The sequence below is a fragment of the Centroberyx gerrardi genome, chromosome 21 (assembly GCF_048128805.1).
Source record: "Centroberyx gerrardi isolate f3 chromosome 21, fCenGer3.hap1.cur.20231027, whole genome shotgun sequence".
In the NCBI taxonomy this organism is placed as follows: domain Eukaryota; kingdom Metazoa; phylum Chordata; class Actinopteri; order Beryciformes; family Berycidae; genus Centroberyx; species Centroberyx gerrardi.
In genome coordinates, this window is record NC_136017.1 from 16,813,638 (window position 1) to 16,833,354 (window position 19,717).

The 19,717-nt window shown below is 41.2% G+C and overlaps 2 protein-coding genes across 4 annotated transcripts; one reads left to right on the forward strand and one right to left on the reverse strand.

The window, feature by feature from the left end:
• Positions 1–494: 494 nt before the first annotated feature.
• Positions 495–8,669, reverse strand: cep70 (centrosomal protein 70). 2 transcript variants are annotated; one of them, XM_071902118.2, is made up of 16 exons: positions 8,533–8,669; positions 7,869–7,968; positions 7,422–7,545; positions 5,895–6,075; positions 5,444–5,619; positions 5,281–5,340; positions 4,244–4,343; positions 4,078–4,166; positions 3,902–3,979; positions 3,590–3,659; positions 3,240–3,392; positions 2,888–3,040; positions 2,379–2,547; positions 1,676–1,790; positions 912–991; positions 495–729 (listed from the first exon to the last, which is right to left on the reverse strand). In XM_071902118.2, the coding sequence occupies exons 1-16, from the start codon at positions 8,539–8,541 to the stop codon at positions 656–658; spliced, it is 1,731 nt and encodes a 576-aa protein (XP_071758219.2). In that variant the 5' UTR covers positions 8,542–8,669; the 3' UTR covers positions 495–655. The 2 variants fall into 2 exon arrangements, with proteins under 2 accessions (XP_071758219.2, XP_071758218.2); XM_071902117.2 differs by lacking the exon at positions 8,533–8,669 and adding an exon at positions 8,097–8,196.
• Positions 8,670–10,373: 1,704 nt separating this feature from the next.
• On the forward strand, positions 10,374–16,124 carry cnot9 (CCR4-NOT transcription complex subunit 9). Of its 2 annotated transcripts, none has more exons than XM_078291041.1 (8): positions 10,374–10,546; positions 11,240–11,419; positions 13,045–13,160; positions 13,319–13,428; positions 13,812–13,921; positions 14,651–14,749; positions 14,833–14,924; positions 15,399–16,124. In XM_078291041.1, exons 2-8 carry the CDS (start codon positions 11,378–11,380, stop codon positions 15,565–15,567), a joined length of 738 nt encoding a protein of 245 aa, XP_078147167.1. In that variant the 5' UTR covers positions 10,374–10,546; positions 11,240–11,377; the 3' UTR covers positions 15,568–16,124. The 2 variants fall into 2 exon arrangements, with proteins under 2 accessions (XP_078147167.1, XP_071758198.2); XM_071902097.2 differs by having other exon boundaries at positions 10,374–10,517.
• Positions 16,125–19,717: the final 3,593 nt, after the last annotated feature.

The window sequence follows — 19,717 nt, forward strand, 5'->3', positions numbered from 1 at the left end:
TATTATCGATGTAGATGTTTTTCTTTCGTTTCTCTCAGATGTATGCATGTGTAATATTTTCAGCTTTAATTATAAAGGTTGCATTTATGCTTGTGTTCACCAAATCAATTTAGCATTTATTTCACTAATCCTCTTACACTATTGTTCTCCAGCACTTGTTCTATTCCAGCCATTATATGCACTTTGCTTTGAGTGAGACGATCATGTTCTTTCCTTATCTCAAGTGCCTTTTTTATGTGTGGTGCCACAAGTCTGTTTTATGTATGTGTGTGTTAAAGTAACACTAAAGTCAAGATGTATGCATGTGTAATATTTAGTGTTAAAGTAACACTAAAGTCAAGAATCAAATGATACAACATTCCTCACTTGGCTGTTACACGACTTCTCTTACTGCCATTTATATTTTATAACAACAATGTTGGGGAAATTTTATGCAGTATTTTAACTATAACTGTAAGCTTATATTTAACTTAGAGTAGACGGATACAGATAGGTGTCTGATATGGTTTTTATTCACAATAAAAAAGCATGACTTTGCAATATGAACCTCTTTGCCTTGTTCTTTATTCTCCCACACTGTTGCACATTTTTATATAGCTTTACCCATTACAGCTCATTCATAATATAATCAAAGTTGACTCATTAAAAAAAATGATCATAACACTCCACACTGCGCCTGTAATTTCAAAGACCTCAGAGCTGGAACAATGTCATCCAGATGACTGACTCCTGAAAGAAAGAAGGAGCAAAAAGAAAGCAATGAGATAAAGTACTGCATCATTTTCAGGACCTAGAAAAACTACGGCAAGACAGAATCTGGACAAGTGTATCATGCTCTGTCAGAAATTCAGGCCACTTTCAACCCTACAAGCACACATTTCTCCTAGTTTAATTTGTCACGGCGTATTTACCCAGAGTCTGTAACAGTTCCATGACCAGAGAATGGAAAGCAGGGAAGAAGTCCTCATGCTGCTTCACCTTGATGATGATACTGAAAAAGAAAACCACAGTTAAAACTAGTCCTACAGTACAACTGGCTTTGTTCACTTTATCTTTGACTGAGCTCTGCATTGAGATCGACCATGCATCACACATTCTAAACAACACATGTAAATGTAATAAAAGCTGCATAAGGGTTGTTTACATGTGTGGTGATTGCAAACTTAAAACGGACCTATAATTTGCACTACAGTAAATACCACTAATTCACTAGCTACTCTAAATGGTAACTAAAGAGGGTAACCAAAATTATACTTCTGTGTTTAATCAGCTTTTTTTTTTGAGAGGGGTCAATTTGCCTGTTTGTAATTATCAATAATCTAGAAAAAAGCCTGAATGCAGGAGGTGAATACACATACTGTATGTTCCGCCCCTTCTGAAGTAATCAATGCTGGTTAACGTAATACTGTCATGTGATTACATTATCCAGCAATTTTCAACCCATCTAGAGGGACATTTTATTACATTATGGCAAATTATCACGTGATCCGTCAGATATTACATTATCAGCTGTGACACATGCTTTTCCTAGTTTTTGAAGCGGCATTAGGCAAGATTTTAGGTAAAAATCCACCCGTTTTAGCCAAGCAAACAGAGAGCGTCCCATCCCCTCCAGCGTTCAAACACCAACAAATAGAAATTCGTTCACACACTAGATAGTACTGTGTATCTGAACCTGTCTATGTCAGCGTCTCCCAGCAGGTTGTGGAGCTGCAATCCAACAGTGTCTTCAGTGGAGGAAACCAGTCGGGCCACCTGGTTCACCACCTCACTAGGAGGAGCTCTGTCGTCTGACACACAACCACAAACACCAAGAAATCATGAACAAGGAGGTGTAGGTAGGGTGAACAAAGTGGGTTCAACCAATATGGGTTTTTGAAGAACGATACTGATATTTGTGGCCTGAATGATCAAAATGTCACATTAGAATCAATTCAGGTTAACAGCCTCCCATATACAACCAGTAGTATTGATCAATTCTACAGTAAATATATCCATCATATCATCCAATATCCATCATATCAGAGGTGGACCACACTGACTTCCAGTCAGTGTGGTCCACCTCTGATATGATGGATAAGATCTGATTTTTAATAAAGACCAACAAGAGTCAAACCAATATATTGGTCTAACCCTAGTAGTAAAGCATTTTCATTCTGTACTTACAATGGAAAATATAAGAAAATCTTAAAAATATTGATGATTTGGATAATAATCATTCTTTAAACACAGAATTTTGGTACATCTGGAAAGAAAAAAGGGCTACAAATTTTTACTACAGAAGTGCATGTCTTATTCTGTTGTGCGTAAACGGAACTTAGCGCGTGCTCGACTACCGTACAAATGTCCTAAATTGACTAAAGTAGACATGAAGCTACCTAGCTCCAGAGCATCTCGGAGGTTTCTCATGGCGTTGGTCATCTCCCCCAGCCTGGTGTACACCTCGTTCATGCGCGGGTAGACTCCGCTGAGGGAGCCCACGTCAAACAGTTTCTGGAAGTGGGACACCATGGACTCCAGAGTGTATCTGGTGGGGCTTCTGAGCACCTAGCAAGCCAGAGGAACACCACAGAAAGAAAACACTGTACAATCCACTACGATGTCTGTGTTTGATTATGGAGACATTTTGTATTCACATGCTGGTTTACCATAGTGCCTTGTGTTTTATTACAAGAGATACATTTCGAACTAATCATTGTGACTGCTGCTGCTACTACTACTGCTACCACCACCAATACAACTACTACTACTAGGCCTACTACTACTACTACTACTACTACCACCAAACAACAAAATAGACGAAGAAGTGCAAGGGTTACGGTTAACACTATTATTAGGGTTAACACAGCATGAATTACTGTGGTCTGTACTGCCTGTAGTGTTATACCTTCTCATCGTCAGTGGAGGTGTTCTCCAACATGGTGTCCACGAGCAACATCATGTCCTCCACCTTCACAGCTTCTGCAGCATTATGGCCACCGTCTGATGGCTGCCACGGCATCAGTCTTACAGTCAACATATTCAGACCATGGTGCAGGTCCTAACCACATGCACACAGAAATTCAACTCAGTTCAAGGTAGAGCATACATCCACATGAGGGAATGCGAGGCAATTGTTTTTTGAAAACCTCTTTTGTAAAAGAGGATGCAATTGCTAATTTTGGGGGTGTAACAGAAAGGTAATATAAGCCTGAGCTCTGGGCCAGGATACTGCAAGCCTACAGGCGGTCGGTCCTCACCTTCAGTGAATCCAGCTGCTGGGCCCAGGCCTCCAGTGTGGGCAGGAGACCCTGAAACTCGGCCAGCTCCAAACCAACACTGCTGGGTTTCTGTCTGTGCAGCCGCAACGGAGCTTTGGGACAGGTCAAAACGGCGCTCATCTCATTCAGTAACTGAAATATTGGAGAGGAAAATCACGTCAGTTATGTATTGAATATCAGCACAAAATATCCACCATCAGCAGCTTCAATCAAAAAATATCGGTATCTGCCTTCGGACCCTAGTTGACACTTTACAAAAACTCCAAAATGAAGGGAATTATTTATTGGAATATATATCTACTAGATCTTGTGGAATCAAACATGCTTACATGGCGATACTGAGCACAGTTTCCTGCTTCCAAGTTGCGCATCTCAGTTTGGTTGTTTTCTTTAGGCAATCTGCAAAGGCGAGTGGTACATAATTGGTACACACAGGCAAAATGGGTATAGTAGTCAATACCAGGATACTTTGACATAAACTCTTAAAGGACTACTACGACTTTTTTGGGAGTTTGGCCCTTTGGTCAAACAAGACGGTTGGCACCAAAATCCTCTGTGTCTCTGGTAGATAGCTTTGTCCAGTGTGCATGCTAACGCTTTAGCATACAGTATGTTAAGTAATCGTAATCCAGTTTTCCTACCTTGTGTTACTGTGTTTGTTTAATCCCTCCAAACGGCGGAGCTGGTGTTTGTAGCACTTCAGTTCTTTAACTGTCGGCCTGCACAGAGGAACATTATATCAGCGAGAACACATGTTGATGCACCAAAGAAGTTTGCTTTTCTCTAAAATCGGATGCACACATATTCATACACAAACCTTTTCTCCAACTCTTGCTTCAAGCGCTCAACTTCCCTCCTTAGCTCTTCTCTCTGAGCTTCGCTCTCCGTTTGCTGTTCCTGGTAAGACTTAGGAGAAACGCAAAGGTATTATCTGCTGCTTACGTCAAACATTTCTGAAGATGAATGCAAGTTTGTCAGGTTACCTTTAGAATGGTTTTGAAGGTGGGAGTAACATCGCCATGCACCTTCCTAATACTTGTTTGATCAGACGCTCGAGATCCTACTGGTTCTCCTTTGAAGGACCTGGGCGGAAGGGTGGGGTGAAAATGGACTACTGAGTAAAAGTAGATGCAACACTTGAGGTGTTGTTCATAGTAGAGTTCGATTGATATGAAGGCCAACATCAATACCGATACTTTTTTAACATAAGCTGGTGATTTAGTATTTTGCGCCAATAGACAGCATATATTCATGTAAAAAAAAAATGTAAGTGTTTCCCGCAGTATCTCATTCTTGTCAGGGTGGAAAAGCCTCTGAAACAGCATTCAAATGATGAGACTCCCCATTGAAACACAGGATGATAGTACTACTACTACTAAAACTAATAAAACATCTTCATGCGTACTTGTATAAAATTCAATCAAAATGTCTCAGAATCAGTTCAAGTTAAAGGCCAATTCACATGTAATGACTATAAAGATACTATAAACTATAATGGTACATTGTTCCTAAAGCAATCATACTGCAACAATGTTGTTTTATTTCAACATTTTTTTTAAAGTTTCATTCCCAAGTTGGTGGATGATTACTTTACTGGCTTGCTTTTACTTTACTTGCTCTCTTAAGTAACTAAAAGACAGGATTATATCGTAGGATTTGGGTTCATGAATTGCTGCAAAGGAGAGAAGAGCTGGGAGAATCAAGAGAAGGCATAGCAAACCAGTGTAATATTGATCAATTCCACAATAAATATGTAATCAAAGTGCATCATATGACCCTGGCTGGCCGACACCTGATTCCCAATAAAAGGTATATATCCGTCCAACACTAATTCATAAGGCATTATAAGGCATCATCAGCACATTATGAGGGCATCATAACATAATCGAAACAAAATATGTGCTATAATGCATACTGCAAAATCGTAGACGAAAAAGTAGACGAATACCAACTGTATAATCAAAGTAAAAAAGCACATCAGCATTGAACATGAAAAAGAAGTGTGGGAGGCGTATCTTACCTAAGCTCATCAAGCAGCTGAATCATCTGAGTCTCATAGAAGTCGATCACATCCAACACTCTGCAGATACAAGAGCAAGACTTCAATATCTGACCTCAAACTAGATAAACTAGACTGTATGAATATTCAGTCACAGGTACAAGTGAATCAGTCATGCTCTTACTGCTGGTCCGCTGAGGAGTTCTGCTGGTCGGCTGTCTGGTAGATCTGCTGGAAGGCCTGGCTCTGCCGGGCCAGTCGCCTCTCCTCTTCCTTGACGGTGAAGTAGAGTTTCCTCTGAAGCTGAGCCACCGCCTCCCTCTGCTTAGACAGCTTCTGCTCCAGGGCCTGGCAGCGCTTCTGGAGAGGCCAACAACAAACAAAACTGAATAAAAATATACTTAAATATAAAAATGACTGCCTTGAAAATCACTCCAATTGAGGTGCCATTGAGAAGGGATGGACCGATATGGGTTTTTTCCAGACTGATACAGATGTTTTTTGGATTGAAGCAACCGATAGCCAACTTTAAGTTTGACTATTTTCGTGCCAAAAAATTCCCCAAAAGTATTCAGCGGTTCCCCAGAATGGAAAAGCTTGATGTGGATGACAATGAATGAAAACCCTTGACGTACTTGTGCGTCTTGCTTGTCCTGCTGCAGCTGCTGCGTTTGGCTGTGCTGCTGCACGGCCTTGCTGAGGTACCGGTCCTCCAGGTCCTGGACTTTGGCCTTCACCCCGTCCAGCAGCCCCTCCAGCTCTGTCGTCCTCTGGGACTGACGGGCCGCCCGGCTCACGTGCTCCTGAGCCTCCTCTCTGAAGACAAACACATTTCATTTGAACCTTTGCTAATGAGCCTAATGAACAAACAATGCAAGGATGTCCATATAATATGCTAATCAATAAAAGACTGTCATATAATTGGAAATAGGCTTTTAGGTCTACATGATCTATGCTATGTTTTTCTTTAGACCTATACAATTTTAATTTTCTCGATTAAAGGCAAGTGCTTCTCTTAAGGGAATGTAACTGTCCCGCTGAGAGAGCGCCAAAACTTACCTATGGCAGAAACCTGGCAACCCAGTGTGCAGGTGTGAAGAGGGGTCATTTAAATATTATCAAGATCAACTGTATGCCCTGGTATTACTTTTCAGGGGTAACTGGAGATGAAAATTTATTGGAGATGTTCGCTTTGGAGAGGCTGTGGAGAAAATCCTCTGACAGCCTGATAAAATAGGACTGGTGCTGCTGACAGACGGTTCCCCCCTCGTCTGGGTGAAACCCAGCCTCAGGTTCAGACCTCATACCTGTACTGAGCTATAAGGCAGGGGAGGCGTATCGCTATGATACTCATCTGATGCCGACGAGATTGGGTGACAGGAGGACAGGTGGTCGGCACAACACCGCGCATGCATTATTAAACAGACGGTCGGACACAAAAAACCTGACAGTAATGCTGTTCGATATCAACAGTCTGTGATGCTCAGTACATTCCAGGAGTTATTTTGCGATTAGGTGCTGGAATTTACTTTTTAGTGTACCCACTTTTCCTCAACCTGCCTCGTCTACTTCCTATTCCCTACATTTCCCAGAATGTCGTCTTAGATCACTGAAACACTTTCTCGACATGACATAATGTCTACGTTTAGCTAGTTATCTACGGGAATAAGAAAAATATCTCTGTAATATTAATGGATGAGAGATCTCTGTAATCAGTCTTCAAACTTACAGAGATGGGAGTTCCATTTATGCCTTGTCATCACACCAAAACTGTACCATGCATCGTACGTAACTTCTGCAACTGACATTGATGTGCTTGAACAATAACAATACAGCATGGCTGCAAGAGAGAAGAAAAGTCGCAATTGGACCATAGTTGAGACTTTGGTCTGATCTCAGTTTGGGGTGAACGCCGCTTTCAAGTTCAATTTGAACAGATTGGTTCTTTCCCAAAGGAAATTACACAGTATTCACCAACAATCTCTGGGTTGTCAATTCATTCAATTTTTTCATGAAGGTCTACAGACTAGGGATGGGACGATATATCGAAATTCAATATATCGCAATACGAAAATGTGACAATACGAATCGTGGGGCTAATATAACAAACGACTTGAGATAAAAAGTTCTAGTGGGATTCACTGGCTGGCGGATTGCTTTACTTGAGCTGGTTGTTAGACTGGATGAGCTCCTGAATGAGGGCTTGTCTCCTCTCAGAGTCTGCGAGCATCGTCCTCAGCGTCGTCCTGATCTCACTGGCAGACTTCTTGTCCAGCAGAACCAAATCTAAGGGCATACGGAGAAACACGCGATACAGTCAACACTAATCAGGAGAATTCATACTGACCATGTTTCCTCAGTTTCTATGGAGAGTTATAGTGTCCCATGATGGTCTAAATGCCGTTTTAGAGGCTTTTCCATCCTGACCAGAATAAACTACCGAGAGAAACACGGAATACTTGTCATTTTCTTTACATAAAAATTGTCAAAATGGACTTTCTGCTCAAAATATCAGTTATAGACAGCTTTAATCCAAGAATATACGTATCAGCCTTCAAATTCCATATCAATTTAAATTTTGCATGGAGTTATTAACTCTTCACCCCTACCTGAAAGGTTCTTATTCTCAACAGGATCAGCAAAGTACACTGGCTTAAATCCATTGTGCTGGAGAAGTTTATTCACACCGTCCCACTCTGTCTGCTCCTGCTGCAATACAGACAAAATACAACATAGAGGGAAAAACGTTAAAATGGCAATCAAATATACAATACCATGCAGCGCCTTTCAGTTCGGAGAAGAGGAAAAGACAGAGAAATCTGTGGATTTAGCTCTACCTGAAATTGCCTGTAGGTCCACAGATAAACATATGTCTTGTCTCTTGAGTGTAAGTAAGAATTTGCACTCTTGCTGTCCATTTCCACTCTTGAATGTCCTCCACTCAGCAAAACACTAGCTACTCAAAAGAAACATTAGTTCTGCTTGTTTAGATTGAGAACACAACTAGGTGGCTTGCTGTTTTTTTTAGTACAGCTGGTAAATCACCCTTGGGTGTCTTCCCTGAGTGAGCTGGCTTCAGTCAAAACCCACATATTATCAAGTTACTACAGCCCCCCTTCTGAGAAGAGCTTCAACTACCATAGCAATGAATGAAAGATGACCCTCTATCTCTTTCACACACACTTCTCTCCCATTCTCTAGTATACATGATAACCCCCCCCCACACACACACACACACACACACACACACACGTTATTCTTGTTTAGGTTTACCTGTTCCATCGCCTTTTCCCGGCTGCAGGAAACAAAATAGCAGACAAGTCGTTAGATCCCAGAGAACTACAGAAAGCCTTCAATACGTTCTCATTCTCTTTTGTATGTAGAGAGCTTAACGCTGAACTCCATTCAAATATCTGGCAATTTGAAGCTGCTTGCCTATCGGTAACCATACACACCTCGTCTAATAAAAAGTAAGTCCTTTTACGAATCGGTAAGTTCTTCTGGCACATTCGGCATACAAACGACCAACCAAGCAGTAATTGTATCTCACTATATTCAACTTTTAGAATTGGTTCACACAGCTCGCTACTGCCCTCCACTGTGTATTTTGGTGAAAGACTGTGAGAATAACTACTTCTAAAAGTTACAATTGATTGGAAAAAATGCTGCTTGATGTATCCGATAGATGCCGAATTGAAGAGTGAATGTTAATTATTCATAAAAGTCTTAAGTCATGTCCTTTAGGGTACGTACGTTTGTCAACAAGCATGACCGCTTTAAACTGACAGATTTTTTCACGGATTTCTGCGTTGCCATCTGTCTGGAAAGTATCGGGGCTACAACGAACTAAGTTACAAGCAATACAGTAAAGCTCGTACAACAAGCTATCAACCAAACAGCAAGTAGCGTTAGCTAATCTTAGCGCTTATAACGAAGGTACCGTTACATATCTAGTATTTATTTAGCTACCGTTAGCTCACTTTGCAGTTAATTTACGTTACAGCGTTCGTTGTCTACAACCATGCAAGGAACAGTGAAGACGCATAGCATTAAATTTTCAAACGCCAGGTGTTATCGTTTGTTATTGATTGTGTAGTTATCCGACACTGCAAAAAGCAATTGCTAAAAAGCTACAGTTTAGTATATTTACATTTTCAAACCACAGGCGTCTGCAGTTGACTCTTCTCTTCTTTGATTTTTCTTCTTCTTTTAGGATTTCCGGCAGTTTGTAAAAGCTTCTAGGCGTATTACTGCCCTCCACTGGTCGATACATAAAACTCGTTGCAGCACTAGTGTCCCGTTAGCGCCACCTACTGGTTTTGTGGAAAAACGTCCTCTAAAAATCTCGTCCACTTAATTTCTTGTCTTTAATCCCAATAATCACTCTTGCCGCTTCTATTGCCATCTCAGTCCTTTTTTATTTCTTCCCTGCTTCTTTTGCACATATTACAGTCATTGCACTAGGCCAAGTACCTTTTCTTTCCCAAACGTTCAATCCATTCTTCTCTTTGACCTTCAAGCTTTCTTTCAGTTCCTTTCTCTGTTCCATTGTCCACTTTGCTCACTGCTTCTGCATATGTTATTAATACAACTTTAAATTCTTACAGGGCAGTTATTTGCTCCTGCCACATGGTATAACGTACAGTGAAGGCATTTGACATCACAATCTTCTCCATCCAATTTTTCAAAGATAAAGTTTCTTTTTCATTCCTAATGGTGTATCAGTAAATTTACACATACAGGCAGCTGCTCTTGTAGACTTTTGTTGATGGACTTGAATGGGTTTTATGCCGTAAAGCCATATATAATAAAACTTCTGCTGTGTTCATAGTTTGGCAGATGCTATCTAAGATCTGAGATCTTTTTCTATTTACCATAGCAAAACATACTTTTTTAATTAATTGATAATTTGTATTTTATTTTCAATATTGGAGTGCTGTATATTTACAGAAATGGTGCTTTTATTTTTTTAAAAGGTGGACCGGAAGTATTATTCTTGTTCCGGTGATTTCCATGACGCTACACACTGCTGTACAGTAGGTGGCAGTATGCACCTTTGATGTGGATTTGCGACCTGACAGAAGAAGAATACTCATTTCGGCCGGTGCAACATTGACAGCAACTGCACTAGCGTCTCTGTTTCAGCAGAGTATTTCTATTTCCATTCTCCAAAAGACCTGACACTTGGTAAAATTGGTTCTCAACAGGCCTCCGGGGACCAAATCCAAGCGCTGCAGAGAATGCTGGCTACAGGAGCAGTAAGTTTCACAGTGTAATTTCTGCCAAGGTAACTTAATAGGCTAGGTAGCTAATGCTAGCGACGTTGACATTAGCTGGAATAGATACAAAACCACATCCACTGCTGCACGAGTACAGTTACAGTTGTGGTGTTAACGTAAGCGAGTTGTCATGGCCGAGAGTTAAGAGGTTGAGTTTTCGGCTACGAGGCTAACGTTACTTAAAGTTTAGCCCCGATACGTACTGTTCTCTCTCGTATGGAGAGACACTCTGCGCAAAACTGTATTCAAAAATCACTCAATTTAATAGTGTTTTACTTATCGGCAGATGCACACATGTCATGGAAAATAAAGAAGTACCTTTTTACTTATATTTATGACCACTCTTGAATTCGGCATATATCCAATACACCTTGCAGCTCTTATTAAAATACAAGTTATATTTTTAGATGTGGTTCATACTGCTTCTCACCTCCTCAATGTGAGTCAGTGCATTTTGTATGTGGTAATAATAGGTGAACCAGTTCTAAAAGGTAAATCTTTTGTATTTCTGATTTACCAGAGTGCCTCATCGATTCATAAAAGGAAAAAAAATCTTAAGTTTTACGAGGTGTATACGTTTGCTGATGAGGAAGGCAGCTTTAAATCGACATATTTTTTGAATGGAGTCTGGCTCCACTGTTGTCGCCTTACAAGAAAAGAACGGCAGGTACAGGGAGATACATTTTCTGTATTGCTTTCAGGCTGTAACCACAGCGCTGGCGCAAGTGGATAGAGAGAAGATCTACCAGTGGATCAACGAGCTGTCCAGTCCCGACACCAGGGAGAATGCGCTCCTGGAGCTCAGCAAGAAACGGGAGTCGGTACCGGACCTGGCGCCCATGCTGTGGCACTCCTGTGGCACCATAGCTGCCCTGCTGCAGGTGAGCCGCTGCAGTGTTTTTCCACAGGTCTTAGGTTAGGCCTGCTTGTGGTGTAGACTTGAACGATGCAGAGAGAAGTGTGTGAATGCAACGCAATGTAAATAGGGATGGGACGGATATCGGAATTCAATATATCACAATACAAAAATGTGACAATACATATTGTGGGGCAGAAAAATGAATCATGATATTAGCTCCATTTTATTCTGCTGTAGTAATCACAAATGAGACGGCTTGACCATCACAATTTCACAAGCTCTCCATCCAAATTATATTATTTGCGCTTTGTAATGACATTTTAAAATTGTTGTTTACATTCTAGCAAGACAATGCCATCGCTAGAAAGATTTGTGGCTCAGAAATAAACATAATTCTGCACAGACTTTGTTGTCATTGAACTGTTATTACCTCCGCAAAGGAGGTAATGTTTTCTCCCGCATCTGTGTGTTTGTCCGTCCGTCTGTCTGTCAGCAGGATATCTCAAAATGTTGGGCACGGATTTGCACAAAACTTGGCAAGAAGGTTGGTTATGGGCCAAGAAAGAACTGATTAACTTTTCATGTCGATTGGCCAAAAGGGGGCGTGGTGGTGGGCGTGGCATATCACCAAATGGTGCATAACTTCCTTGCGGGGTGTTGTCACACATGGCGGATGTCTGTGTTCTACTGAGCACATTTTCTAGTTTATTAGGCTACATTGTATGGTGGTTGTATTGAATTGTGAACCCCATATTGCGTATCGTGAGATAAAGTATAGTCCCATCCCTAATTGTACAGCTCAGGCAATTCAGAACAATAATGCTGCGTTCAAGTGCTGGTGGGAAAGTCCAACATCCAGGATTTCAGTGTTGTATTCAAGTGCTATTTTCAAGCGCTCTGGGTAAGTCAAACTCAGAAGAGATAACATAAACAAACTTAAACCATTATGGCTGCAGATTTGTAAATTCAGGCTGCAACTTTGCAAGTTGGTGAATAGGTCAGCATTGGGACGTTTGCGCTCTACCTAATGCCTTGTAGTTTACCTTGTTAAACCTGAACATTAGGCTACATTACTTACAACATTACTTATACTGACCTAGTAATAAACAATATGTACAACCCCAACATGACGTGACTGGCACAGAGCCAGAATGCACACACACCAGAGCCAGTGGACACTGGCCTTCTAATCCTTCTCAAAGTGCCAAATTACATGCTTGTTATTATGTACATTTGTTGTTGATATTGTTCTTACATCTCTAATTGTTCTTATTTTTTTCCATTTTTCTCTTTTTCCCTGCTGTTTTTACTATGGTCTATTTGGCTGTAAAGCACTTTGCAAATATTGTTTTAGAAAAGTACTATATAAAAAAAGTTTATTATTATTGTTAAATTGCCAGATTTTTGAATGGCGTTTGGTGTGATGGAATGTATCAGGTCAGTGTATGGTGCAACACTGTGGACTTCCTGTCTGACCACAAAACTCTGTTTAACTAATGGGTCTTGTCATTGCGGAACACAGCACCAACCACAAAAATATAACTGTGGTATGGAAGTGTTAACAGTGATGAGGGAGCAAATGAGAAATACAGTGAGGATGATGATGGTGGCACTGACTTCCCTCCCCTGCATACCTTTCGTTGCTAGGAAATCGTCAACATCTACCCGTCAATCAACCCCCCCACCCTGACGGCACACCAGTCCAACAGAGTATGCAACGCCCTCGCGCTCCTCCAGTGTGTGGCCTCCCATCCAGAGACCAGGTAGCAGACAAACATGCCCAGAACACACATTCATATTTGAATAATAAAATAGGAAGTAAATATCGAAATTGATATTGAAAATTGCACTGAACGTCATGGAATAGTAGTGAAATGTGTTAACTCTTACACTTCTGACTCTTGTGTTTCGTCCTTCACAGATCTGCCTTCCTGGCTGCGCACATCCCACTCTTCCTTTACCCGTTCTTACATACTGTGAGCAAAACACGGCCATTTGAGTACCTCCGACTCACCAGCTTAGGGGTCATAGGTAAGCGAACTGAGTTCCATTGATCTCTTATAACACTAAGTGAAAACAATTCTTGGGTCGCACATCTGCAACTCTCAATTTTTATTCTCACTGTTTGTTATCGTTGGCCTGCATCCTATGACTGCTGATGTGGGTCCATTTTTTATTTTCTACCCTTGTAATTGGGGTTCGACCAATATGGGTTTATGAAGGCTGATATCAATATATTTGAATGGAAGTGGTCAACGGATTTTCATGCTAAAAATTAAAAGTATGCAGTGTTTTCCCACAGAATTTCATTTTTGTCAAGGAAAATCCTCTCAAACAGCATTTATGAAACTAAAACTCTATCTATACAGTTCCTACCTTTTATCTGATTGGTTCCATGTGTTTACCCTGTCCAGGTGCTTTGGTGAAAACAGACGAGCAGGAGGTGATCAACTTCCTGCTGACGACGGAGATCATCCCCCTGTGCCTTCGCATCATGGAGTCCGGCAGTGAACTCTCTAAAACGGTACTCTCACCTGAGGTTATAAATGGACCAGTATTAGCCAGCCAGCTAGTTTTCCACTAAAAACCAATACAAATTAAAATAAAGAATACAAGTGATGTTTAAAGCATCATAAAGAAGTCGGACACTGATACAGATGAAACTCAAAAATACAGACAGAAAACACAGTAAGACACACAGACTAAAAACAAAGTTACATGCAATACACCGATATACAAAGTAACCTGAAGCCACCAAGTACTAACAAAACATACTAGTAGAAGCAGATGCATTGAAGCAGACAGACAGATAAAATATAAAGTGACATTAAAGCATCTACAGTGCCTTCAGAATTCAACCCCCCCCATGACTTTTTACACATTATGTGGTGTTACAGCCTCTAACATCCAGTTAAAAATGGATTAAAGTGGTATTTTTGTCACTCATCTATACACAATAACCCATAATGTCAAAGTGAAGACTTTTATTGATGCATGAAAACCTGGAATGTTTTGAGTCAGTATCTAACCCTTTGTCAGTGAAAATTGAGTAATGGTGCATCCAAATTCCTCGAGATGTCTTCCACATCTGCAAGTTAGACTGGGAGAAATCTACAAGTGACTGAAAACATGCTTTCACTTTGTCATTCTTCTTGAATTCTGGCTGTAACACCACAAATGCAGAAAAACTTAGGAAAAACATGGGAAAATATTTTAAATGGTTTGTGATGAGCAGTCTTGTTTTCCCTCCTAGGTTGCAACCTTTATACTACAGAAAATTCTCCTGGACGACACGGGGTTGGCATACATCTGTCAAACCTACGAGCGCTTCTCCCATGTTGCTATGATTCTTGTAAGTTCCTCATGTCCTAATAATGTAATATTTCTCTGTTCATTTTTTCATCTCGGCCTTACGTCTTCCCCCCTTTATTTCAGGGCAAAATGGTTCTTCAGCTTTCCAAAGAGCCTTCAGCCCGCCTGCTGAAGCACGTTGTGCGCTGCTACCTACGCCTGTCCGACAACTCCAGGTACTATAATCAAATCGAACAAATAAGTGTAGTTCTTAATAATAGACTTGAATTTATAAATGCACATTCCAAGTATTCAGTGTTTCCCCCAGAATGTTATTGTCAGGATAGAAAAGCCTCTGAAACAGCATTTAGACCATCATGGGACACTGAAACTCTGCATAGAAACCCAGGATGATGATGACAGTAAAAACTAAAAAACATATTCATGCATACACGTGTGGAATCTGATCAAAATGTCTCATTAGAATCAGTTCAGGTTAAGCGCTTCCCATAGACATCCAGTGTAATAGTTATCAATTCTACAATAAATACAGTAACGATCAAACTGCATCACATCAGAGGTGGACCACACTGACTCGACCAGATCTGATTTTGAACAAAAAGCCAACATAGCCAAACCAACATATGTACCTTGAATCCAGACTGTGCAGTTGTTATTTTTGTCCTCTCTGTTTGTTCCGTGGTGTGCAGAGCCAGAGAAGCCCTCCGGCAGTGCCTACCGGACCAGCTGAAAGACACCACCTTCGCCCAGGTCCTGAAGGACGACACCACCACCAAGCGCTGGCTGGCCCAGCTGGTGAAGAACCTGCAGGAGGGCCAGGTCACCGACCCCCGGGGCATCCCTCTCCCCCCGCAGTGACTCCCTGCTCCTCACCGGCCCTGAGGAACACCAGCGAGGACCTGCCCGACAGATGACGAGCCGCTAGATTCGATCACGGACACAAACGGCACTTGTTTTCTAGGTTTTTGAAAGACTTGTAAAGGAAAAGGCTGGTGCCTGTCTATTTTTGTGTGCAGATACGCAGGCAAACTGCTCAAGCTTGTGTTTTGCGATCAGGTGGTGACAAATTTTGTCTCTGGTGCCATTTCGTTCCCATGGCTTTAAGGTTTCAAGGACATTCACATTTGTTGCCTCGCCATGTGTTCTTAGCTACACTGTTCAATAAATTGTTGCACAACATTAAACTACTAGCATACTCATTCTGTTGCTATAACACTGTGTTGACTAAATTGCCTTTACGGGCTATGGTATGTAATGCCTTCTGCATCAAAGGTAGACGTGGTTTACAAAACATGTTTCAAAGGAATGTTCTAACTTTTTTTTGTATGATAATATTCTGGAGAATAAATGCTATTTGGAGATGGAAGGTGATGAATATATAATCCAGGAAAGTTAATACTTGTGTCTTTGCTGAGACAAAAATGAACACAAGAACAGAGAACATGTTTACATTTTGAGATGGGCTGTGCGCTTTATGTCGCGCCATCAATGAAGGTGCACAGGCTTTCATTTTCCTAGCTGACTCTACTATATAGACCAGTGATTCTCAACCTTTTTCACATAAGGGACCCCTAATTTAGTACACATTAGGGCCACGGACCCCCATTTGCTGAGATTTTGTTTCTCGGACCCAAATCTGAGAATATTTTTATTGTTAGATATGATTTTGTCCAGAATTCCATGACTATCTGTACTGTAGGTAGAGAGATAACAGAGAAACTATGATCAAAACAGTCATTCTTCTACATTCTCTAATTGTGTTAACAATTTCAACAGTTCATCAATTTGCTGGGGAACACCTGGAACCCCCTCAAGGACCCCTGGTGGTCCCTGGACCCCACGTTGAGAACCACTGATATGGACTACTATACTATACACTGTACTATAGATTATAGTGCTGTTTGATGCATCGTTCGTACGTCGGCCATTCGCTAAACCGCCATGCTGACAGCCGTAGCTGACTTGACATCGGGCCATGTATTGTAGAGGTTGCTGATGGGTACTGTAGTAGATTTTTAGGAGGCCATTGGAAGGGACCCCCCCCCCCCCCACCCCCCTGCCCCCATTTTACTTTTGGCTCCGACTGTGAAATCTGAGCCGGGAAGCCGAGCCGCCGCCCTGGATTATTAATGCCTCGAAACATGAGCAGGGGACATAGATGAAGACAAAAAAGAATATTAATGTTCAAAACTCCACACTTGAACTCACACTTGTTATTTTTTTATGGCTCTGTCTCTGCGCTCTCGGGAGCATAACCGATCTCAGTAATGGCTCCATGTCATTAGAGGGGAGCATTTTGTTAATTTGATGGCTAAGCTCTCCCTCCGGCCCTGTCCTCATGCCCTGCAGCAGGCAGCTAAACTGGCCTGATAAAAGTTTCATGACCGAGGCTTAGTAACATTAGACGGGACAGTCTCCAAGCAAACAGGGTGGCCTGCTGTGTTGTACCTACGCCGGCCCTACACGTAGCATGCTGGTCCTGGGCCAAAAGTTGGGGTAACAGGCTGGGTCTAACTCTTTGCCGATGACGCTACCTTGTATGTGAGAAGATGGGCTGCCCAATTCTGTGTCTGAAAACCCCAGTTCAATGTGGCCAACATGACGACTCTTTGAATTAGATACCGTAGGTCCGCTTGCTAATTGTCTGATTCTAGCTGCCTCACTTGGGTTTCATTACAGCAGGTTTAGTAGGCCTACTTGTGTGTACGAGGGTTTAAGTAAGTGTTCTCTTGTACAGAGTAACAGTGCACAAGCCAATAATCCAGTTTCTAAAGAGTTTTGAAAAAACAAAAGCTGTTGAAACTAACACTGCAACTAAAACACCGGAAATTTTACAGTTTTAAGTATTGATTGTTTTCAGTGACAATTCATGAGCTTGGAATTATAAGGTTCTGTCTGACTTTTTTTGTAATCAAAATTGAGTTATCAATTTTGATACTGATGATTGACTTGATTTTGCTGTGTAGTAGTAATGCAGTAACATAATCCTGATTTCCTTTTGAAATGCTGAAAATGTTTCACTTTTAAAAGCAGAATTTCCTTGTAAGAGCTAAACCTTCTGGTGATTTCAAATTAAATTATGATTATTCTTTTACCACAATCCTTGGACTCCATTCTTCAGTGCCCAGATGTAGGCACAATATCATGTTTCTCTTTTAATTAGCATGTCTCTTATATATCCTACCCAGTGGTAAATAAAACTATGACTTCTACTGGTAAACTGACTTCCAGTTGGTACATAAACAAAAATCAATTATAATTTAAGAACAGCATGAATTTATGCTCTTTTCCACCTTTAAATCCCCTATCCTCATATAACTCATATAATTGCTACTTACTATGATGTGTACTATGAATTTACATTATAAAGATGTATGTCAGCCTGAAAAGGTAAATAGTTTAAATGGGGGTTTACCCTGCACTACACTCCTGATCCTATGTTACGACTTGCTGTAATGGAGAATTCGCAACTGTGCCATTAAAATACACCCCTTGGAAGAGTTCACGAAACACAAAGCGGAGCCAGACAGGTGATCAAGCAATGGGACAAAAGGGGATGGAGAGAGAGGGACAGGGAGGAGGGGCAGATGAGTGTCGGTGTGTTGACTCTGGGTGTAGTTGTTGCTGGCTTGCATCATTGCAGCGAGGCATGCAGAGGGACAGCAGCTCCCTGGCCATACGATCTGTCGTTCGAGCTCTGCGAACCAGCCAGCAGCATCGACCAAGACTCAGGGACGATCATGCAACAGGTGAGAGATACTCTGTAGGCAGCAGCAATGTCATGGCTCCATTGGTAGAATCTAAAAAAACTTATTTCCCTTCCTCCTCTTGCCTGTTTTTCCTTGATCTTTCCTTGCAAAGGTCTATGAGGGAAGTCACTGAAAAGAAACATGTAAAAAGTGGATCTTAGAGCATTCAAATGCAGTCTTAAGCTCTAGGTCTCCTCTGTAAGGCAGTTTCTAGGGATTTGATATTACAAATTGAAACAAAGAATCTAATAGTGAAGTCATTAGGCTTGCTGTAACAGTGGGACACTTAATATGTCTTGAGATATTTGACAACATGTCAGGAAGAGAGCATGGGAAGGTTTCGTGAGAGAATGATGCAGTCTGTAGCTCCAAACCATCAGTTCAAACTCATCTTTCTAAATGCAAATGAAACTCTTCTGCATAATGAGAGCTTACTGGAATTGGGATCATGATGTTCAATACAATTTCACTTTCAAAATGATATGCTACCAGTTATCAAGTTGGAGAGATAACATGGAAATGGTTTAGAAGCGTCATTTCTGCCTTGGCAAGCTAAATGATTAGACAATTCTTAACACATAGACAGCATACTGTCAATGTCTGGTCCTTGGCTAATGCTCAACAGAGTGGTTGAACTATTTACATAAAGCACATGTCAGAGAAAATCCATTTACACAGTAGAATACAGACAGTAGAAACAGATATTGCAACTGGCTTATATTGTTTTTTGTATACATTATTTGCCCTTTTACTGACTTTCATATTACTTGTCTTTGTTTGTTGCATCATGTAGGTTGATTTATTGTTTAAAAGGTTCATTCTGTAATTCTGCCATTATGTTACCTAAGTTAGTGACCCTTTGGAACAGTAACAACAACTGAAATCCCAATTGTTGATTCAAACAAGAATTGGGTTGTGCACTTTGAGTCGGCTCAGGTCATGAGTGAAAGGAATGCTGAAACCGTGGCAGAGATTTGGGGAGCTTAGTTGGCTTAGTGAGTTCAACGCCGGCGTGAAACAAAAAACGCAGGGCAGGACAAAAAAATGCAGTGAAAACATACGGTAGCAGAGCGCGACCCAGCAAAAACGCCATCCAGACCGGCTTACTGAGCTCCCTGGCTACACCATAGAACAGGATGGGGATGAAGGCTGAACAAAGAGGCTGCTGGTGCGATGTGAAGCGGGTGCCAGACTACTTGCCTACACCACACGGTCTAAATCAGAATAAAAAATCCAGTGTGGTTCTTCAAAAGTTCCTT